This window comes from Pygoscelis adeliae, unplaced genomic scaffold, assembly GCF_000699105.1.
Source record: "Pygoscelis adeliae isolate BGI_AS28 unplaced genomic scaffold, ASM69910v1 Scaffold167, whole genome shotgun sequence".
NCBI lineage: Eukaryota > Metazoa > Chordata > Aves > Sphenisciformes > Spheniscidae > Pygoscelis > Pygoscelis adeliae.
Window position 1 is genome coordinate 1,336,819 of NW_008825428.1, and position 24,624 is coordinate 1,361,442.

The 24,624-nt window shown below is 39.7% G+C and overlaps 1 protein-coding gene across 1 annotated transcript in view; it reads right to left on the reverse strand.

The window, feature by feature from the left end:
- SNX25 (sorting nexin 25) overlaps positions 1-24,624 on the reverse strand; it is a 77,081-nt gene that overhangs the window by 32,548 nt on the left and 19,909 nt on the right. Inside the window, 5 exon segments of the mRNA XM_009330670.1 lie at positions 3,281-3,328; positions 3,330-3,484; positions 13,907-13,977; positions 19,839-20,025; positions 20,896-21,068. Coding sequence (XP_009328945.1) covers positions 3,281-3,328; positions 3,330-3,484; positions 13,907-13,977; positions 19,839-20,025; positions 20,896-21,068 — 634 coding nt within the window.

The following is a 24,624-nucleotide window of genomic DNA, read 5'->3' on the forward strand; positions in this document are numbered from 1 at the left end:
TTCTTCGTATTATTTTTTAAAAAGAGGCAAGTCATCAGAAGGATATCTTTGTCATATACAGCAGTAGCTGAACCAAATGCAATGATTAGTTACCTATCAGGAAGTATATGCTACATAAGGTATCTGACTATTTTACTGCACATATACTAAGGGAAAAATCCCTGCCTTAAGACTCACATGTTCATGAACATACTTCTGTCATAAGACACCCCATCTTCAGGCAACAGAGGAACAACAATTGAAGCTCGCTTCCTTTTTATCCCTAAATTCTGTACCATGAGGTATCCTGACATAACGTGATCTTACAACCTGAAGCTCGGAAATCACAGTCACCGGTTAAATCAGCATCTATCCACGGATGTGGTGGAAGTAAGGTCTTCTACAGGAGTTTCAACTTAGTCCTCATCAGCAGAATTATGAATATTAACTGCCTGCACCTCAAAATATATTCAGGTGGTTTCCTTGCTATTTCACAGCTAGTCAAGGATCAGATCCTCAGAGCTGCTTCTACCACCCACGGGTCACAAAACAGCTCCACTAAGGAGATGCTGTGACTCCACACATCAAATCTCACATACGTGGTGATGTGGCTGTTGTGCTGAACACAACGGATCAAATGGTTTGCTGAATAAACACAGACAACAAGAACTCAATTAATTACTGCAGTACTCTGCAGGTACAGTTTCTAAGAAAAAGGACTAAAACTACACTGACCATAAGTAGATTAGAAGAGATGCTTTATATATTGCACTAATTCAAGCTGAATTTTCTCTGAAAGCAAATCTAACACCCAGGGCAGAGTATGAATCAGTATCAGAGCTAATGACAGAATTCAGATTCAGAGAGTAGCTGGGGTTTGTTTGTTTGTTTGCTTGCTTATAAACATTTGATTATAATTCACACATTAAGGATTTCCCTAGAGAACCCAGATTCAGGATAATGAGGTGAGTGAAACATGTGCAAAGTCGATACAGTCCCTTGACTTTTATGTATTTATCAAACAGAAAACTGACATTTTATAATTAGCTTCTGCTGTGAAAGGAAAAAAAAGTATTTCAAAGCACGTAATTTTTGTTTCTTAAATCTGTAAGAGGAGAACATTGACAGCTCCAAATAATAATCCATCTCCACATTGAAGCCCATAATCAGAACATGCATTAAAGACTTTTACCAGCAATGCTATTACTCCCCTACTACTGCAGGAAAGGGAAAGCTTTCTGTAGGATGCGGAAGTGAAACCAAAATAGAAGTTTAGGTCACTAGTCAATTTGTTCTTTGTTCAACTAGTACCAAAAATTCCCCAAAGTTAATAATGTATTCAAGCTTCTGTACTACACTTACATAAAATAATAATTCAAAACACCATTGCTGACCTATTTCATTCAAGTTGAAGAAAGGAAGGCAAACTTCCAGTTTCTTCTAAACAAGCTAGTTATTTTGCAGGTTAAGTGCTAGCTTAACAGAAAAGCTGGCACAGCCAGACTCTAAAGAGAAGTTACGGGACACCAGCAGTGACATATCAACATTAGCTTGTCTACTAAATCCCAAACAATGCCTTTCCCTTTTGCTTAGAAAAAGGCCTGAGTGCTCAGTCAATACTGCCCACGTGGGACGGGCCGGCATCCAAAATAGCACTGGCTGCCTTGAAGTAAGAACCCAGACTGCAGCTGCAACAGTGCAGCGAGTCCCCTTCCTCAGCCAAGCCCTGGGCATTTTTCTGTGCTCAGAAGAGAACAGCGTGGCCTCTGTCCCTCATCCAGCCTCTCTCAGCCTCTTCCCTGGCAACAGATAATTGGGGACAACAGAAGAGAGAAGCAGTTTTCCTGTTTTCTATGCTGACATGGGTGTAGAGGCGTTCTAGGGCTTCTTCATAGAAACACATGAAAAGCTTAGAAGCAGAGCAGCCCCGGATCCCATTGTTTCCACCATCACTACAACAAACGCCTGTGCAAGGAGTCTTTATTCTTATTAATAGTTCCATTAACTCAATATGGAGCTGCTTATGGGTATATTTGCAAGTTATAACCCTGGGTCAGCAGCTCCCACCAAAAATCCATCAGGTCATAAAACATGGAATGTTAGCAACAGGAATTCCTTTGATTTTATTACAGTAATATTATATTTTATTATATTTCTGACCAATCCCTGCCCCTGTCCAGCACAGCTTCACTACTTGACCCCGTTCCTGAACAATCTTACGTCGCCATGTATCTAGTCTGGAAAGTCCGTAACACCTCAGCAGGCACCAAAAGTGGCATCAGTGGCTCATGCGGTGCTGCCACATGCTTCCCTCTTCCCTTTTCTCCTTGGCACGTCTCGCTACACCCAACTTCAGGAAACAGATTAGGACTGCCTTGGCACAATCTATGACACACCATCTGAAATCATGCTTTAAGGACGAGTGGGGAGGTAGGGAATTGTTCTCTTTCAGACCTTACTCAAGAAAGACAAAACACAAATAGTAAGAACTATTTCTCCGTCATGCAACTTTTTCTTACGTGCCACTGTTACAATTATTATAAGGACATAATGAAAATTAAAGATCCCTGCATGAAGAGATAACTTCTCTTCTGCCTACATGAAAAAGATAAAATCTTCTTTCTAATTTGAATATATCAATTACTGTGCTTTGCCCAAAGGGGACAGAGTACATTACACAAGGAAGCCACTAAACTTAGCAAGTTTAGCAAGGGTAAGTAGCCATGATTTTATTTTTGTAGAGGCTGGCTAAAACAAGTTATTTTTTCAATTCCAGACTACAGTGATGTTGAAAACCAGCATTCAGTCAACAGCTTTACCAGAGCTTTTCTGCAATGACTGCCCTTAATTTTGTCAACTGCCTTCCACAAGTGTTTGCTTTTGAATAACTCTGTATTTACAAACCCCACAGGTATTTCCTACGGTAAATATAACAAGGGCCAAAGAAACATTGCACATATGTTGGCAATCTTTTATTTGAAAGTAAGTTGCTACCTTCAAAAAGGCCGCTACCATGTCCTTATTAACTCCCTACATGCAGTATGTCTGAAAAATGACACGTGCTTACAAGCCACTCAATCCTTTATGAAGTTTCACATTTAGCAATATTCCAAGCTGAGTGATCAGTATGTCTTTTCAGGTACTTCAGTTATCTTTTCCCAAGATAAATAAACTATGCAGCAATTAATTTATACTTGTCTCCTGGGGGAAGGGAGGAATTAATGACAGTGAGGCTAATATGATCCAGCGCTAACACATTCAGAATGATCTTCAGACAATGTATGTGCTATTCGATTTATACCTTCTGACTCTGAGGGCCATCGCCTTCATCAGAAATGCCATCTTCCTGCGCCATCTTCCTGCTTATCATAAGCAGGCCCTCCCAGGAGCCTTATTCTCTTCTCGCATTGCTTCTTTGCCACTGTCAGCTGATTAATATACCTCTTCACATTGCGAGCCCTCAGTAGGTCAGCTTTCATTGCCGCAGTTTCTTTTCCTTTTGAATCTAAGGATAAAGCAAATCAGAGACAGTCTTTTACAACATGAAAACATCATCGCACCATTGCCTCTGTGACCTGCCTGATCAAAGCATTTGTCATTCAGGAATCAACTATGCACGTGGGCACAGATACTGGAAAGTTTGTATTTGAAACAGAATCATGATTTTGAAACATTCTCCAATGATACCTCAAGGGTTTATATAAAACAGTTCAGAAAAAAATCCTTATCGAAACGTCCAGTGAAATCTGACCCCTCCAGCTCTCGTCCTATAGCTTGCTGCAAGACACAGGCCCAAGACTTGTACTACAGGATGTACATTTATCAGATGGCATTAGAAGTTACCTACAGCCATGGCGTACGATAACACATGGAACTGACAGCTTATGTACCTTACTAAACATAACATTGACTGCCTAGAGTCGTGAGGGACTAGACTCAGTCCTCTCCAGCCCGGCATTACACGTTCCCACGCATCTCATCTGCAAATCCACATTTCTTGAGCCTGATATGAACAGCACATCATACAGTATCTTCTCCAGACAACAACACTGACTGAAGCTCACTCAAAATGGTGAGACGACTAAGAAAAAAAAATAAATCTTATAATGCCAAGTCAAGACAGCACAGTACTGTTAAATAGTGAGGTAACACAAAGATGACAGTCAGTTGAGTAAGACTCAGTAATAAAAGGTGTAATGTTTGTGTATTCTACATTCCAGCCTCTTCAGCTAATTACCAGAGCCTAAAAAAAGAAGCAGCAGATAAAGCAGATTAAAAACCCCTATTGTGTTGAAATCGTTCTGGTTTATATCTGCAGGATGCAACTGATTTACATTTATACCCTGGTTTTATTTTCCTCTTGTTCAATGATAATACTCCGACTTTTCCAGGCTGCAACTAGAGCTCGGTAGCAAAGCATCTGGCTTGTACTCGGCTCTGGATTAATTGATTGTTCAGGGATAAATAATAGAGATCTATTCTACTATGTTTTCGAAATATCAAATGCTAGTAAAATGATGTAGATGAAAACAGCGTTCCATTTTCGAAACAGGTGCTGGAAAGAAACAACCAGACAGCTAGGTTTGTGAATGCATACACAGAAAAAGGAAATCTCTTCGGAATGATTTAAAATAGGTATTTTAAACACATTTCTAATACATTAAGGTACCTTTTCCTTTTAGGACTGTTTTCATCCTTTTATTTCCCCCTCAAAGCCACATGTAACTACTGCATGTGACCATAAGTTTTGTCACTTGTGTACTGAAGGACAACTCAAGGTACACGGAGCTCCCTGAATTTCTACACGTGATGCGATGTGAGTACAAATATTCTCCCGAATCTTTTCCCATATTTTTAATCTCACTTTATTCGCTGCATGTATTTATGTATGTTGGTAGAGAACCTTACTGATTCAAGGACTGTTAGTGTTTTAATGGATAAGTATCATTTGCATCTGAGCTGCCATGTAATAGTGAACTACAGAGATGATACTCACTGAAGCAAATGATAAAATGAGTTTACCATGAAAAAAAAATAAGCCATCTGTTTTCCTGGCATGTTATCTCCACAGGGAAGTCAACAGAGCATTTAATTTAGTGTTTCAGTTCCCTGACCAGAGGTACCAGTATTAATGAGAGAAAAGGAAAGGAGAACAACAAAAGGCAGGAAAAGACCTCAAGGACAAAATAGCTCTCCCCCTCAATTTAAGACATTTACAGCTAATACAAATACATGGACAGCAGTTTAAAGTGAAGATTAAAACCAAACATTTCCCCTCCTACACTTGACTCTAAGATGATTTTTAGAAGCTCTCAATGGTCTCAATAGTTTAAATACTTTGGGCTCAAAATGCATACCTGAAAACCCACACTTTGAAAGCCCATGACCAGTGCTGCACAATGGTCATTCAGCCTTCTTAAAACAAAAGTACCCTTCTTAGAGAAAACAAGGCATTCTTGGAGGGTTTTCAAAGTAAGCATATCTACTTTACCTGAAGTCTTATCATCCTGTAATTGCAGCAGGCCTCCAGGAGAGACCAATGAGCCCTACATCCCACCTGCTTCTGGCGATTAATTACTTTTTCAGCAAAGTTCCTTCAAAAACATTTGCCTCACTCAGCTCTTCATATCCATAAGGAGCCACTCCATGTAAGAAACGTTCGGGGCAGAGTGATGAAGATCACACTGCCAGCCTGTTCCTGCTCCATGGATAAACAGGACCAGTCACCGTGAAAGCCTGGCAACAATGTCCCTTCAAAAATAAACAAGAAGCTGATGAAGAGCAGCCCAGCATGGAGTGTGGCTAACGCGCTGCAGTGCACGAGAGACGGCGTGGAAGCATGGACAAACACGGAACATGACTTCCCTCTTCCAAAGTATGAAAGATAAGCCAGCAGAAATCAGGAGGAACATTTTCATGAGCATTCCATGAAGGTTAGGAGTATCATTGTTCTTTCTCCTAACTCTAAACCTAATCTCCTTTTGAAAATTTTTTTTTTGAGAATTCTCAGATTTTCAGATCTAAACTGCTGGTTTTTTTCCCCACAGTAAGCCCTATCAAAAAGATATTTTAAGATATAATCATAGAATCATAGAATCATTAAGGTTGGAAAAGACCTCTAAGATCATCGAGTCCAACCGTCAACCCAACACCACCATGCCCACTAAACCATGTCCCTAAGCACCACATCTACACATCTTTTAAATACTTCCAGGGATGGCGACTCAACCACTTCCCTGGGCAGCCTGTTCCAATGTTTAACCACTCTTCCAGTAAAGAAATTTTTCCTCACGTCCAATCTAAACCTCCCCTGGCGCAACTTGAGGCCATTTCCTCTCGTCCTTTCGCCAGTTACTTGGGAGAAGAGACCGACACCCACCTCGCTACAACCTCCTTTCAGGTAGTTGTAGAGAGCAATGAGGTCTCCCCTCAGCCTCCTTTTCTCCAGGCTAAACAACCCCAGCTCCCTCAGCCGCTCCTCATAAGACTTGTTCTCCAGACCCCTCACCAGCCTCGTTGCCCTTCTCTGGACACGTTCCAACATCTCAACATCCTTCTTGTAGTGAGGGGCCCAAAACTGAACACAGTATTAGAGGTGCGGCCGCACCAGGGCCGAGTACAGGGGCACGATCACTTCCCTAAAGTGATAAAAAACTTCTCTTTTTAATCTACACTTGCCTGATCCCACCACCACTAAAGTACTGAGATGTAATTAAGAGCTTTTTTTTTGCCATTTCTGAATATCAGCAAAGATGATGTTCACTACATTCAGGTATCACTGCATAAACCAAATAAAACTGGAAAGTTACAAAACAAAAGGCTTGCATTTACTCACATACCCTTCAGCAAGCTCCAATAAATGGAAAAGGAATAGATATATGCTACTAAGACACTGTTTCATCACTATGCAAGGAACGAAAATACACCCTTTGGATGTTTGGTTTGTTTTGGTTTTTTTTACTAGTAACAACTTTACAGTTTGGGGATTTTTATTTTTTTTATTATTAAAAAAAACCAAACAAAAAATCACTCATCAGCAAGATGAAAGATGCTTCTTTGGCACTTCCTCCCCACATGAGTTGCATACATGTTTAGCAGCAACTGCTGAGCAGGGTCTCCATCCCCAAAGGAGCAAGGGGTGGTAACTTTCTCCAAAATAATTCTCCTTATCAGGGGAAATTTTGACAAGACGTGCACTGCCATGGAGGAACTTCAAAACTCCTGAGGGGTACTGTGCACCCCTCCCAAGGGCATCCAAATGCCATTAGTACCAAAAGCAGAATTTCAAACTCTGCTTATCGATCCACAGCTATGGATAATTCAATTTGCACTGAACAATATTAAAAAGCAAATGGTCCAAACGAGCTCAAACTTACCAAGGAATCAAAGCTAAGCTATCTGTGCAAATCTTTTTTACTCCATGCATTTTTTGCACATCTACAGTGATTTCTGGCAAAGCTTCCACATTTTCTTCTGAATCACTCATAGCTACCTTGATTTGCACTAGGCCAGGAGCAGATCCTAGAACTCACCAAAAACATTTCTAAGAATGGATTCCTCAGACCTCAATTTTCTTTCCTTTTCTTTTTTTGGTAGTTTTGCTACTTGGTCAGGTTTATATGCATTAAATACATTGAACTGCAGAACATATTCACACCATCCATTTTTCAGTCAGAATGCTGGGCCTTGCAAACGATAGTCATGCCAACAAATGCCACACAAACTTTATTACCATAAACCACAGCAAAGGATACAACAAAAATAATGTAAATGAAGACATATGTAAAGCCTGCTTAAAGCACTAACTAAATTGTATTGTAGTACTTCATGAACTGTCGCCTCTCTGATAGTAGCAGCATAAAACAAAGATTTTTCATTTTAACTGCAGTTACATATAAACACGATTAAAACTGAGAGTACAAGTTCTTGTTCCTTTACAGCTTCAAGAACTACAGAGACCTGACACCTGGCAGCACGTACGTACAACAGCTTGATTCATGACTAGTCTCCGAAGGAGCTACACACATGCACAACATCGTATGCATTTCTGCAAGATTTTTTGCGAGAGCCGAGTTAAGCACATGCCGTGCCTACTTAATGCCCTGCTGAAGTATTTAAGTAGCAAACACTGATTTAACATTTTCATATAAACAGTAACCGTAACCTTCTATATATAATTTACCAATCTTTACAGGCCTCTCTGAACTCTCAGATACTTTGAATTACACGTTTTCAAAGCCTATGTAGGCCTGGAAAAGTATTTGTTCAATTCTGCAAGAGCAGGCCAGACTGAGAAGAACAGTACACGTGGTTCTTCTCCTGCTCACAGTACAAGCAAAGGGAAAACCAGCTCTAACGTGGTCAGACAAGAGAATGAATAAAAAAAAAATGCTAAATCCGAAACACTTCAGGCAACAGATCTCAGGGAACGGACTTAAAAGGGAGATCATGGAGAATTTAGGCACTGATCATTAGCAATACGTAGTGCAACACAGCCTCCCGCTTCACAGCCACAGCTGAGCAAAACAAAAAACAAAGTGGCAGCAAGGTAAATTTGAGCATGGGCGTAAGTATGTACTACACAAGAAAATAACATCCATCACATATAGCCTCTGTCTGTAGGTCCCTGCATTCCCTTTGGTCACTTCTACCTGACCAGTCAGCCTCTCCCCTCCCTCTTTCACTGATGGGCATCTCTCCAAACCAACCATGGACAAGATGCATTACCATCACTAGCACACACAAAGGATCTCAGGAGGAGAAAGAAGAACTTCCTCTAAAAAACTGATTTGAAAAATCACAAATAAAAAAAAAAAAACCAAGTCTAGTACTATTGGAGTCACTGTAACTTCACCTTCATCCACAAGGATTCCCTCCATACTTACTGCTTGAGCACGAGGTGCAAGCACAACGTTAGCTCTTTAAGCCTTGCCAAAAAGCTATGCAAAAATAATTGCGGATGCGTGTTTATCCCTGTGTGGAGGATGGGGGTGGGGGGGAGGAATCATAATACAGTTTTGTCATAATTAAGTTAGATAGCATCTGTAATGCGCTGGAATGCAGAAGTATCCATTTTACTTCACTCTAAATTACCATCTTGACAAAACCCACACACCACAACCCACACACTCAAGTTAGCTTGGAGCCCCAGTTTCTAAAAGAAAAGTCCCTTTTTACAGCCGAACACTCAACCCTCTTTTGGAACCACAGTACCTACGAAGCCTGCCCACAGACAGTTCTGTTTCTGTACCAGTTGTCAGCTCCACTTACAAAAGCAAATATCTAGCTGCACAGTGGGAACGCTCAGCAGGAGAAGTCTTTCTACTGCAACACAGCAGATCTCTCCATACAGAAATGACTGCTTATTCGATCCGTCTCACAATCCCCACTTGAAAAGGAGTAGTTTTCTCAACAGCGATGGCCCGGGGTCGATTACAACGTGGTGTCTGAAAAACAGTCCCATCCCATCATCCAAGGGTGGTTTCCGGTCATGTTGTGAAGTCGCATATAAGATGAAGGGCACAGAAAATTAGAAGGCAAATCAAACAAATCCCTTCACAGTGTGGGGGGGGTGGGGGAATCTGTTGAGAGATTTGCTCTGTTCTGCCCTAAGACAAGGTACATGCCTTCAAGGATTTTTGTTTTAAACAGCAGCTAGTAAAAAGGGATCCTTGCTAAAATTCTTGTAGGATCCTGTAATATAATATCAGTAAGAGAAGAAACAAAAATCTGTCTGTTAAATTAGAACTAGTGTACTTAAACAGTTTCTTATACACATTACAACAAATATCAAATTATTGTAGCAACTTTTGTTGCTATTTCATAATTGTTTTTTGAAGCCTTTTCTTTAGTAAAATTAAGATATACTCTTGCTTCTAGAAACTCAGGTCCTCTCTCACTCATGCTACAATGCCTGATCTGCATATTTGTCCTCTTACAAACTGCTTTACTAGATCAAAAAGCAGTAAACATTTTCAGATAAGCATTTCTAGTCCTTCAAAATCTTTAACACATAGATTTTGTAAAAAAAAAAAAACAAAACCAAAACAAAAATACCTAAAATTTAGCTCAAATTTGGTTCAGTACTTCCAAGGAATCCTTATCAAAAGGCAAGATGAGGAGAGAGTTTTACAGTTAAAGATGTAGAAAGATGCAATTCTTCCAACCAGAGCACATGTGACTGTAGAGAAAAGCACAGTCCAAAAATACCAACAGGAAGAAAAACCAAAGATGAGTTAAAAAAAAACCCCAAAACCAAAACCAAGCCTACTCCTACAGTCACTGCTGGAGTGACCCTGACCATTTCGGAAGAGGATACATACGAGGACACAGTTCAGAGAAGTAACACAGATACATGTACACACCAGATTCAGGGGTTTTGTGCAAGTGTAAACGAGGGAAGTAGCGTAGTGTCAGCATGGAAGATAACAGCCTCTATTTACAGTGGCCTGCACCGCTCCAAAATTAAACCATCAATGCTTCTGAAAACACTAATGCTACATTAGGTTTCTTGTTCAGCTTTAGCAATTCTCCTGGCCACAAAAGTTATATCATCCACCCACAACAGATATCATACTGTGAATCTCTCAAATTACTTTGTGTCTCGACCTTTTAGGACATTTGATTCTCTCTGCAAAACTTACTGCTTAACATGAATCAGATGCTTTTGTACGTTTTCTTTTGCTCTCCTACACTCACATGCCAGAAGAGTCAAGTGATAGAAATCTGAAAAGAAAAAAGACCCTATAACATGCCATTTTTTTACTACAGAGGGTTTAATACAATGGTGTTTAGAAGTACTTTAAAATACTTTCTGCTTTTATTAGAGGGCCCTAACAGCTAAATATTTTGCCAATAGGTGGCACCAACACGAGTTAAATCAAGTGTAAAGAACCCTATCCTTGCTGAGGGACAAGCCTTCCTCCTTTCCAACCCCCCTGGGCACCAACATTAAATGTATACTTCGGTATCACCAGATACCACTGGTGATTTCTCTCATATGAGAAGTCATCAGTCTGAAACCTGGCCCTCAGGCTACTCATCCTTTAATAATGGACACATAATCTTTTTATAAACTAAGTATTTTTCGTCAGTTTTAGAAACTTAATTATGTCTCCTCAACCAATAGCAAAGGTACACAGTCCTGCTCAGGCCTATTTATTGCTAGTCGTGTACTTGCACAACACTTACTTTGCTTAGATAGTAGCTAAGCACTCACTGCTGCAGAGTATTGGCCACTCCTGCTGTACTAAATGGTCCTACATTTGCTGCTGTACCTTTTTCTATTGAAAATGGTGCCTCGGGAAGCTCCCATGCCTCAAACTGATGGAGGATGAGACTATATCCATGTACATATTATTCTACACTTGCTCTACTCTTACAGTCTGAGAGCGGATATCAGGCTCGACAGACTGCTGGCTAGGTGAAGTTCAGCTGCTCTAGCTGAACGCCCAGGCACTGAAGAGGCAGTTACATTTTCAGGACCCACCTTTGCCATAGGAAAAAGGAAATAGCTACCAGTAAGACACTCTCGTGCCAGGCTGGAATCAAAGCTAAGAGATGCCCATGACACAAAAGGCAAGAGCTCATTTACTAGCAGGAAAGGGGAGACTGTCATATACATCAAACACCCATGCTTACATTATTACAGGTATGCAGCAGGTGTCAGGGGAAGAGATTAAAAAGAGAAAGATAGCATGAGATTGCACAAACACATTTCCATTTTGCATAAAGCCTACATTTAGTTATTCACCATGAAATCCAGCTGTTGCAGGGGCAGCAGCATGCTGTGGCATCCAGAAAGAGAAACATCAAAAGGTGACAGTAAGTAATGCAGTGGTCTGTTCTACAAGAGTTCAACCACCTTTTTATCAGCAGTGAGCTGTGCTGCATTTTTTTGTTGGCTTTGTTTTGTTTTAAGGCAAGTAGCACAGCTTTTTTATTTAAACTTTTCTTGCTAAATTTCAGGAACATGTTAGATTAATTACCACATTAGGAAAAGTGTCTCCACCTACTTCAGGAAAAACAAGACACAAAAAAGCCTTCAGAACTAGATTTTAACCCTCTACAGTTTTGATAGCCCTCTTAAAGTTTACTGTACATAGACTGAGCCTGAATATTTTTGGTAGATTAAAACCTTAGTGGAATAACTCAAAACAGATTAGAAATCTGCCTTAAATTTGTGTGAACTATACTAAGATTGTATTGCCTCTGTTGGGCATACTGTTCCACATGTGTCAAGCTAAAAAATGTCTTTTTTTTTTTCAGGCAATATGAATAACCATTGGCTATTTAATAAATAAAAGGTTTAGCCACAGTAGTCAAACTGGCTAATACAGCCAGCAGTGGTAATCAACTCTTAAATAACATACAAGATTGCCATAGGACTAAACTTCAGTGCACCAGCTAGTGGAATTTCTGTTGGATTTTTTTTAATACGGGTAAAAATCAAGAGCCCATAAAAATGCAGAACTAACTTCACCACAGAATAAGTGGAACCAGATCTACTTTGGCAAAATAAATAGCAGTAACCTTTTTATATCTATTCTGCAGTACCAAGCACTTGTAGCTTCAGAAAAGCATCTTCTGTTCAGGGTTTAGAACAGTGGATAGTTAACTAGATAAACTCAAGTGAGACAGAGGAGAGTGAGACAGTAATTAATTGCAGGAACCTAAACCATATGAGAATATTCCCCAAATCAATTCTTGTCACAACAAAGACCAATGGCAGCACAAATGGAAATATAAGCATAGCAAGATTGATTTTTCGTAATGTACTGAGAGTTAACTTCCCTGTTCTCATTTTACTACTTTATGGAACAGATTTTCCATTAACTTTCATCTGAGAAATATTAATATCTCTTTCTGTAATGTACACTCAAGCAAAACCAATGCCTACTTTTCCTTTCGCCTTGGTTTGACACAAGCAATTTATCTTATAGGAATGCACATCTAGCTCTATTTTAGAATGTAAACAAAAGGCTATCAGTGTTGACAACCTTATACTTTCAGAGACTTGAGCATGGACCCCAAACTCTTCAGACTGACCAAAGATTCCCATTCCCCATGGCGTGTTTATTTTGTTTCTGCATTTTTCATTACACTTGAATCACTTTTAAAAGCTTTCCTTTGTGATAAAAAGGAGCAAGAAAAGGATTATTTTTTTTAACCCGACCGATAGAGATTACATGAGAACCTAAAAACAAGATCCTTTAGATTTGTTTGTTCACAAACAAATTAATTTATATTGTCCATTGCTTTTTATTATGCTTTGGTATACCTTAAGTATATCTGACCAAGCAAAGATTTCATCTGTAATTTTGCCATCAGTATAATCTCCTGAAGATATACTACAGTTCTGGTACATTTTGAGAACCATAAAAAGCAGTATATATAATAAATGTATTTGTAAGATGCATGTGCATTTTAAAAGGCAGACGTTGCCAAAACACTGCAGAAGGATTTAAGAGCACTCTGTATTGCAACACAAAAACGTAATACAATGAAGAGTCAAAATAAAGTCTGACTGACAATTATGCTGTATCATTTTCTTCTGTGTTTTGAAAGGAGAACAGACTGAGACTTTGAAGAATGGATTGTATGAAAAAGAAAAAGGAAGCAAGATGCTCAGCATACGAATTTGTAATGCCAAAAATCCTAGTTGCAGCAAGTTCTGAAAATAAATGCATCATAGATATGACCTTTCTCATGATCCATCAGCTTAGATAAAGATGAGGTGGGGGATAATCACACCATGGGAGCTTCTGGAAGAATCAGACAAATGAAACAGAACTGAAATACTAAAAGCACAGCATTCCTAAAAGCTGTCTAAAAATCCCACGCACACTGATTGCATATGTATGTCGGGAGTTCAAACAGCTTTTCAAAATGAAAACAACAGATGTGACTTAACAAAATGGAATCTTACCTTTCTGCCTCTTCACTTGGGGAATATTGCTGATTGTGGTTGCCTGGACTATTTCCACTACAATCTGATACCTAGTTTTAAAAACAGTAGGGTATAAGGGTGAAGAAGGAGAAGAAAAAAAAAACGGTATTAATTTTTTTACAATGTGTTCTCCATACAGCACACAAGAATTAATAAAAACCAAAACACTTCCACCTTCTCCTCACCTGGAAGCAGAATTATTTCTCAGTGTATCTGCAACCTAAGGAGCAGGGTGCATATGGAGTAGAGTAGGAAAAAAAAGTTTATCTTGAAACAAAAGGAGAACATCCAACAATAATACTGCCCCTTTCTCTCAACTGCTGGCACTGCACAGCCAGTTAATAATATTCAGTGAACACAATGTAAAGTCATGCTCTTAACATTAAAAGTAAATATAAGTTATTTGTAGGAAACTAGGATGAAAGTTTAGTCCAAAAGCAAAGAGCTGTCTCTAAGGTTCTTCTAGCTAATGCACTCAATACATATATGGAGCATATATAAGTTAGGAGAGAAAAAAAGAAGTATTACACTAAAACAAGTAAACCACTCCGAGAACAATTAAAACCTGTTTATCACCTAAAACTATACTACACATAATGGAAGACAGCTAATGCAGTTAGTAAACTGAACTTTAAGTAAAACCAATCTTGTAACTAACAGACACTATGCATTCAAAGAAAATGACTGCCAGTTAAATCTTTCATAAACGTCAAAGTCCTGGTCATAACAAACTCTCGAACTCCTCTCAGTGCATTTACTTTGGCAGCTATTAATACTGGTAATAAAGAAAGTATTCTAGTGAATTGAACTCATTCATGTAGGAGTTCCCTAACCTCATCTATCAAGTTCACTCCTAGATGAAGGCTGAAGCCTCCCGGAAAGTCTGCTATTTCTGTGACTACTTATTCTCTGTTTAAGAAAGAGTCTATGATCCTTAAAATATATTCCCCTTCTTTCACCAACATTATTCAATTCCCCCCATTCCTCTTTTCTCCCATAACTCTTTTAGGATTTTGATTGTCTCTGCTTCTTTGTATAGACATACACTTTTACACCTGCAGCATACGCTCGCTCACACTACCAAGGTTTATTTAATTTTTTCTCCTGCAGTAATCTTTATTCTACCCAACTCCTTCAATTACCAAGTTGAAACCTGAGAACCAAGTTGAAAGCTGTTTGCAAAGCTTTAATTTTTCTAACCCTATTTCCTTCAGCCATTACTATATCTTGGTTGTCTCCATCCACCACCACAGTTCTTGCCCCGTCCTTCAGAGGAAGAACAGCCCCATAAGTGAAGATGGTATTTTGGTGCGTAGAAGTCCCACAGTTAATTCCCTGCTCAGACACAGACTTCCTAAATGATTCTGGGCAGCTCACTTGGACTTTTGGTGCCTCAGTTATGGCATCTGTAAATGGGTTATGAACAACACTCATTTACCTCACTCAGGTGTTGTAAGGTAACTGTGAACGTTATGAATTTATCAAATAAGATACGGACAATCAAGTAAATACTGGACATGGAAGGTAGTTACCACTTTTACCTTGCAACTTTTTCCTTCCAAATTTAATCCCATTTGTTCACATTCATGGTTTTACATGTTTTCATTATCAATACTGTAATATAGCATCTCTTTTCTTCTGTTCCTCATTATATTACCTTAAGTAAGGGAGATGCTCCAAGTTACACCCTCAAAGATACTATTTAGTCTGTTCCTCCTAAGCACTGGACTCTGACTGTAACTACTCCGTGAGAGTGCTGTACATCACTCCACCACAGAAACACCACCCTGGCTACACCACCAGACCATGACCCTTTCTCCCTGAAAGTCTGTGCTACATATCCTGTGGTGCTGGTGAGTAAACATCTAAGGATGTTTTAAATGTGGATGTATTAATTTTATTTTCAAGAAATGAACTGTACTTGACAAACTGGACCGATCATGGGCTCACCTCCACATTACTTCTATCTTCCCACTCTTACCTCTTCCCTACTCTGTTATATTCATCCCTTTCCCTCATTTCTTAAGTAAAAAAATGACACAGAGCCAGCAATAATGGTCTTTCTTACCATGAATTGAGTAGTGACCTTTTGCTGCTATACTAATAAATAACAGAATAAATATAATGTTGATCTTGAAAGCAGAATGAAAACTATCCACCAGTTTATTTCCTTATCACTATTTTTTAAGTCATCGTGTCTTTTATCTCTAGTCGTCTTCTGACAGAGCAAGTAAATTTATTTCACATCTGACATGGAAGAATTAATCTTTTCTTCCTTATTTGTAGCAGACTTCCAATTTATCCACGCTACCTTAAATCTGAGGGGAAATGAAGGTGAAATTTCACTGTATAACTTTCTTCTTGAAAGACATAGGGACACCACATTTTGTGGAAACTTGATAAAACAGGAATAAAACTCTGCCTCCCTTCATGACAAGCATCAACGAAGGTCAACATTATAAGGAGTGACTTTGAAGGATGTTCGTAGATAACCTTACAACAGTCCCTTCTCTGGAAGCTTTGTTGGTTTGGGGTTTTTCCCCAAAAAACAAATCCAAATTTTCAGAAAGCAGAGGTATGAAAGCGGGGCCGGGGCAGGGGGAACACACGGGACGGGACACGACGACACACACGACAAAATAGCTCCTCAGAAATCAGTAAATGACTTTTTTATGAAAACAAACATCAGTTCCCCAAACATGCCTTATAAAAATGAAAGGGATGTTTCCACAAAGCAATAGAGAGAAGTTCTGCTAAGAGATAAAGTGATCAAATGTTAGAGGTCCACTATAGAAATTAATGAATCATGAATTCAGAACTATCTCCAAAATTAGTAAGTTGTTCTTTATTTAAATAAGTTCTAAAAATAAAATCCATTAAAGCAATACAGAAAATCAATACAATATTTCTTCTTAAGGTAACGCTTCTAAGCAAGGAGAGAAAAAAGATTTAGCAAATCCTAGAGCCATTACTAGCCTTTCAGGGAGAGCTATTTGCAAGGCAGAGAGCTGGTACACTCGCTTACAAGGAGATCCAACACACACAGCCTCCCACTCTCTTCTGATTTCCTGGCCAAGAGCAACAACAACACCCTTCACCCACAGGTTTCCACTGATCCAGCTGGGGTTTCTCCCTACTTACCCCATAACAAATGCCTGGTTCTAATCACAAGAAAGCCTAGCAAAACTCTTTTAATGAAATCAGCCTGGAAGGATGCTTTACGGGACCTCCTCTCCTGTAATGTCACGTGCATACATCAAGGAATCCGAGCGTTCTTGACTATGGTCAGTCAAGACTGAGGAATTGTTTATCAGTGCCTCATGGCCTCTTCCACTGAGCAAGGTATTTCATGTTTATTTTAGTAAATAGACAGTAATTAATCTGCAAAGATAAAGCATGGCAGGGATGTTTCAAAAAAATAACGAGTTTCCCAGCGACTGTAGTGCCTTGGGATAAATTTCCCTCAAAGCTGAGCCTACACAGAAAATTGTTACTACTTGTATCTGTTCTTTACCAAGATGTTACGTGGCAACATTAGGAGTAACAGGAGGAGGCTTACAGTTCATGAATGCCATGCACTGGCTTAGAACAGGCACTGAAAAACGATTTCCAAATAGAACCAAGAAAAGCAATTTTTGATAAACAGAGTATTATTACCCAGAATAGCGTCTAACTGGGAAACCTGTTTAAGTACAACATGCCAATAATTTATTTGTTGTAGGAAGAGAACTGGAAGCCTTCTCCCCACTCCCGTCCCTCCAAGACTCTAACCGTGTTTCTCAGTGATAACTGCACAATGGCTTATTTGTTTCTTCCTCTTTAATTCCTTCTTTATAGATTTCTCCTGTGGTTCACTGTTGTGAATTACAACCTGAAATATCATATAAGTTTGTTCATCTAAAATACCACCCTTTTTTTTCATCCAAATAGGGACCACTGTTTGGTTTCCTTGACGTAAATCTGTAAACTTTCACTGGTACATAACTTTGAGATGACTACAGGTTGACCCATCTCTCTCTAGGTGGCATACTCTCTACTCCCATAGTGCTGGAGACCAAACAGCACAGGAATCCCTCCTCCCACAGGGGAATGCTCTTTAACCACCTTCCCAGAGACTGGCTCTATACAAAGACGAAGGAAGAACGCTGCCTCCAAAATCAAATACTACTACTCTTTGAAAAGAAGATATGTTTTCTCAGACGTTTTCCATTCAAATACTGATCAGCTCAGACTGATCAACAGTATGTAGAGTGTAGAGGAACGCATTTCAAGATGATGGTAGTTGGACTCCACAGGCTAGAAAGGAAAAACCTAAGTGCAGCCAAACCCACATTAATTCACAAAGCAAATTTGCTATATTAAAGAACACAATTTAAAGTGACCTATCAGCTAAAAAGAGAGCACATTGAGCATTAATGTGCCGGAACAACAACAACAGAAGAGTTGGGTTTCTTTTGAAACAAGCAGATCCATTACTGTGATTATGCTAATAAATATGATGTCAATTAGGTTTTAGATAGAGTCTAATAGAGACTAATTTCTGCTCTCAGGAAAGGCACACTGGCCCAGAGAGTAAAGAGCACATTCTACAGCAGATGAACAATAAGTAGCTAAGCAACAAAATCATCTCACCATCACCTAAATGCATTTTCCCATCTCAGAAATGCAAGTGGTTTCAGAATCAAAGAGAAGAACAAGAGAAAGTAAAGAGTTACTTATGCAGCCCACATACTCCATCTCGGTAAACCATCACTTGGCCTGATCAAGGCAAGTCTAATAGAAGGTCTGAGTCACAACAGAGGACACAGAGTGCACCAAATGGGACCAATATGCTTGTGTCTTTCAGATGTTGCTGCAGCCGTTCAGAAAGAGAGAAAGCTGACCTGCAGCAGCAGTTGAAGGGAGTCAGGGAAGAAGAACAAATTCCAGTTCTGGTTGGCAGCAAACAGATTAGGACAAACACTCTGGAAATGGCTTCAACAGTCCTCGAAAGCTCTGGTGTGCTCAACAACACCAACTCAAGGACATCTAGGGAGATCCTACAACAGTAGTATCTCTGCTCCCTGCTTCCCAGTCACTTGTTCCTTATCCTTTCTCTTGCATCAGAAATCAGAGGAGAAACAGCTCAGCTATAAAGATAAGGCAAACACAAACATCTTGTACTTGGGCAAGCAGGCTTGAGATGCAAGTGGTATCTTATGTTATGATGAAAGATGGAAGGAAAAAGATTTTTCTGAGGGGGGGGATTAGAATGAAAGTGAGCAGGTGCTATTTGTATTAGAAAACAGGAACATCAAACAAATTCATGTTGTGTAGGAGTTCAGTGTTTTCTTTCAGGCTTTAAGGAATTCTTCAGAGTTCATTGACATGTTTAAGAAGGATGCAATTGGGATAACACCTCCCTGCAACAGTCCAAGAAAACCTCCGATCCAGTGGTAAAATGTGCTGGAACTCAAACCCCTCTTTACGTGTCACAAAATCACAGCAAGCTGTTCTGAACACCCAGTGTCCATAGGGTCACTACAGTTCACAGTATGGCCAGCCATATTTCATAAAGATAATGAGGAGATAACCAGACACTAGTGGGAATTCAACATATTATTTCATCTAACTCCACAGAGGCAAGCTGTAAAGAAGGGTCTGGTATGCCTTTCAACAATACAGTCATGTCCAGTATACTACTAGGAGGAATTTTTTTAACATTTTCTGCCACCTAACTAAAAAGCTGACTATATTAGAGATTTAATGAACGTTGTGGCTTATCATCCTTACTGTCTCTGCTTCACCAAAAGAAAAAGAAATCTAAAATTGAATTTAAAAAAAAAAAAACACAATTCATTCAAATCTCAGTAATGGGCTGGCAAAAGAAGCATGTTTAGTTTTGAATGAGCCACAGTGAAACATTAAATACCTCAGCTGTTTCAGGAACTCAACATCGGAGCTGCTGTTAATGAGCTTGATGAACTCCTCATAAGAAGGAGCATATGTGTAGTCTTTCTTCTGATGCTCATTCATCTGTTCTCTGTACTCCAGCTGGCTGAGTAGCATTCGGTTAATATAATCTGGATCACTCAGCAGTTCCACCACTGGTTTCAGTACTGGAGAGGAAAAATATTTAAAAACAAAATCCTTATGCTGAAGAATAACTGCTGTCCTTCAAAAGAAAATTGCAGATAAAAGGCAAAAATAAATATGCAAGTTGATAAAAATCAAAAAACAGTCTTCTGGACTACATAGTACATTTGAAATTGGATGTACCTTCTTGATAAAACTGTTTGTTTATTCTATTACACAAATTGATGTACGTTGACAAAGCTGAGCTCTATTTGGAAAATTCCAAGTGGTTTTGTTCCTTCTGCTGTGTGCCTTGAAGGCTATGACATTACAGCCACTGTAAATGAAAATTAGAAGTAAACTGAACCACATAATATACTTGAGACTCCATAATTTCTGAATTTGACTCCAGTGACATAAAAAAATGACTAGTGTATTTATAATCAGATTAAAGTATAGCTGATAAAATAAAAAGCAAAATAGAAAACCCTCAATTAAAAAACCACACTGATAAATTGAAGTCTAAAAAAAATCAAATCTGGTGTCATGATTCAGTTATAATCACATCCTTAAGCCTATGGATTCTATGTATCTGAATAGAAAAGGCCAGAATTATTCATATAATCACTAAAAATAATGCCATGGAAGACTGCAGAAGTGTTCCTCTATGGAAAAAGAAAAGAAGAATGGAATGGACAAATTGTATTTTATCCTGAAAGGTGCTAAACAGCCTGGCATCAAGTCAGGAGAGTCAAGTAAGTATATGCTTGATTTCTGAAAATATAAGGTGTCTTACTGGTTATCACAGAAATTAAATTTCAGAATTTAAAAGCAGAGCATCAAGACTTATACATAATGAAGTCTGTAATTACTAGTATTGTACAGGTGCAAATGGTTAATCATCTCTGATCTACCTTTTGTTGCAAGTATTTCTGCAAGGACTACGCGCAAGCTGACAGACTGGACATCCTTTGAGGGTAGGAGACAATACACCAGAATTTGAGAACATTTTTGCAGGAATCTTACTTCTTCATCAGCGCTCCTCAAGCATGGGTGCAGCAAAAAAGGTCTCGGTGGATCTTCCTGCCTAAGGGGGGGGGGGGGGGGGGAGGAAAAAAAAAAAGAAAAAAAGAGCGAGAACTTACATACCACTTGTATCACGATTAGTCGCTAATTGATAAAATATCCGAAATCCATTATCAGGTAAGTAACTTCAGTAAAGAAACATTTTAAACCACGTGTATTTTTCAAATCCTACTTATTTTTCTTAATGATGTTAAGATACATTTCCAAATTCCTTTGTCCTGTCAATGTTTTCACCTGCCAAAATAGAAATACAGTATTTTAAAACTGCATCAAATAGAGAGAGCCCAGCAAGTGGAAGAAAAAAGTTTCTCTGAAGAAAAAAACAACTGTTCTCTCATTGAACTTACAGTGAAATCCTGCTGATTGTTCTGAAAAACTGGACAAGACAAACTCAAGAAGCAAATACATTCTTATAGAGTGTCTATAATTAGCAAACTAATTATAGACCTGAACCTTTAAGCAGAGGATTTGGGATCATACCTAGTTTGAGAAACAGGTCTACCTGTTAGATACTGAAGCTACCATCTTCCCTTTGTTACTGGCAAATAAATCTCCCAGTAAATAACTGGCCTGTTTGACCCGACTTTTCCTAGAACAGCAGTTTTCAACTTGCCACCTGCAGGCTATATCACATTGGTCTGTGCGAGATACCTATATAGTAGCAGATCTGGCATTATCAGCCACCTACACTGTAAGTGGAAAACCAATTTAGAAAAAAATTAAACCCCCCCACCCACAGATTTAGAAAGAGGGTGGAATAGCGATGGCAAACAGAGAAAGGTGAATTGACTCCCAAAGCGCAAAGAAACTTGGCCAGATAAGTCCCCTCAGTAGTTCCGCAAGCGAGAACCGACCATATTGTTACCAGCATCACTGGGGTATATAAAGCATGAAACTGGAAAGCATGAAACTGTAGGGGCTCAGCATGTGTGTGCAACCCCACCTTTGGGGCAATACCCCTGTGGGCAGCACGCTCACCCCAGAGGGGGTGAGAGGCCCTGGACATTAGGCTCTGCTCAGCCTGATAGGTCTGAACCTGCATCTTCCAAGTCCCATCCAAGTCATCTCTCAGCAAGATCACAAATTCGGTGAGTCACCTCTTGGCCAAATCAATTAATACCACTTGCTTGGATCTGAGCATCTCAGGCATGCAGAGATCACAGAACCATTCAGAGAAGAGACAAGAGAACTTGCCTCAAGCTGAGTCCTCTGATCAGCAGGCTGAAGCTAGAATATGCTCATGTTGTATACTAATAAATCACCACAGATAAAAAAAATAACTAGGGAACAAAGTCACAGTTTCCCTCCATCATCCTAAATGCTTCATATTTTGCCTGCCTTCAGTGGAGTCAGACCCTTGCCTTTGGCTAATTCTGGTTCAGCTTCAAGAAGGAGCAGGAGAATACTCTCAGCCAGAATCACTCTCAGCCTGCTGGGGAAGGCATTCACTATCATCCACTCACTAACTATAAGGGTTATGCAAGCTGGATACTAATGGATGGAGAAAATCCAAAATTTCATGCTGGTTTCACTTTGCACTTGGTGAAAGAATTAGGCTCCTACCTTAAAGATAAGTAAATCAGGCCTGAAGGTAGGACAGGTATAGTGTGCTATACTATACATATATATACACACACACATATATATATGTGTGTGTGTATGTGTGTGTGCGTATGTATATAATACACTAATATACTCCTTTTCCTGCCACTGAACAGGCAAACAGGTCCTCCCTGCTCCTGGCAATCATGGTAGGTGTATTTTGGGAAGATGGCAAGACAGAGTCATTCAGAGCTAACAGTGAAGGGGTGGTTGTGTCTCTGCTGCAGCATGAAGCACTGGGTGGGCACTGTGCACCACTGAACATGCACAGCAATGTGCTGCTGGATGAGCAAGTCCACGATAGCAGAGTCTGTGTTGTTTACAGACTCCCCACAGACAGCTCTTCTGATCACAGCTCTGAAACAAACAGGGAGCAAACCTCCCCCACCTTGATTTTGTGCCCCATACTGACCAGTTCATCTCCTCGCAGGTGTCAATGGTTTTCTGGACTTCTCAGAACATGTTTGACTGGACGAGCCAAGGCAACTCCTTAGTGCAGGTCACAGCAACACCTTTTCTTTACACAAAAACAGCCGTAGAAGTAGAAACAAGGTGCCCTACCGGTTCTTTTGTGGCCACGTGCCTGATATGCTCCAATCACAGATTTACAGTTTAACAGCAAGGTGACCATGCCAGTGGTCACAGCGAGACAGATGCAGTGTCACCCGAGAGGCACCACGGTAATTTCCAAAGACAGCCAGGACTGGTCTTCAGTAGAAGGCTCTAAGGCGTTACAAAGGTTCAGATCTGTCACATATCATACCAATGCCTCTTCCCATCGTCTGTAACGTCTGCTTCCTTCCCAGAGCTGGAGGCTGCTGTCCTGGTTAGAGTCAGTTGACTGTTACTTACAGAGCTGCTCCAAGCCCATTGCCTCTGTACATGAAAAAGTGACCAAGAACTGTATACAGTCAAACCGAAAGTTTTCCGTTAGACACCACTATATGGCCACTAGTGACAGGCAGCATTGTGTAACAACTGATTTTTGCTAGTCAGTCCAGGAGGGAGCAAATATGTTGGAGTAGTAACAGTACTCTAATAGGAGCTCCAATTCTGTTCTAATAATACAAGTTATTTGTCTCAAGGTGACCAAAATTAGTTTTTTTTAATTAATTTTCAGAACAGCAGCAATGTAAAGATGACATCTGGTTTCAGTTTGACTGAAGCCTCTTATTCAATCCCAAATCAAATGTTTTGTTTTCAAACGTGGATCATGGAGGGGGTTTCAACCGTTACAAGTAAGACAAATTTCAAAACAAGTCCCTTGAACAGAGTATTTTCATCCAAGCTGTTCCTTCCAAGGAGCAGTGGTTTATGAAGCTGATGTGTAGTCTTCATTATCAACCAGCACAGGTGGTGCAGCTCACTGAGCTCAGAAAGCTGTTTATCTTGTTCTGATAGGATCTTTTCTCTCTGGCAGCTGAACACCTAGCTATTTTCCTCAGTGCATTTCCATTCCTCTTGAATACTCCAGACATATCCTATAGCCTTCTCTACACCGCATCAAACATTCCCCATCACATGCTCTCCCTAAAGGCATTAATTATTCATCCAAAACCACACATGCCCCAGGCAGACTACTGGCAGACAGAAAGTCTGGGTCGTTTATGTGCAGCCACCGCTTATTGGGGAAGTAAAGTCTTCCTTTTCTGGACAGGTTGGTCCACCTAAAGTCAGCCACTTAGAAACACAGCCAGAAGCATACACAAAATGCTGGCAAACAGGATAACTTACACCAAACATCAGTTGGCTAGCAGCAAATTAACCTCTCCTAACAACTGATTCCTGCGTATTAACAACAATGATACAGAGTTAGAACTAAAAGCAAGCGGTGATTGCTTTTTTGCCCATGAACACACAAACCCCATCCTTTTTGGACACTCCTACCTTATTTGCAGGACATTCTGCATAGTGATTAGATCAAGCTAACATGTGCAAAGCACAAAACAGAGCCA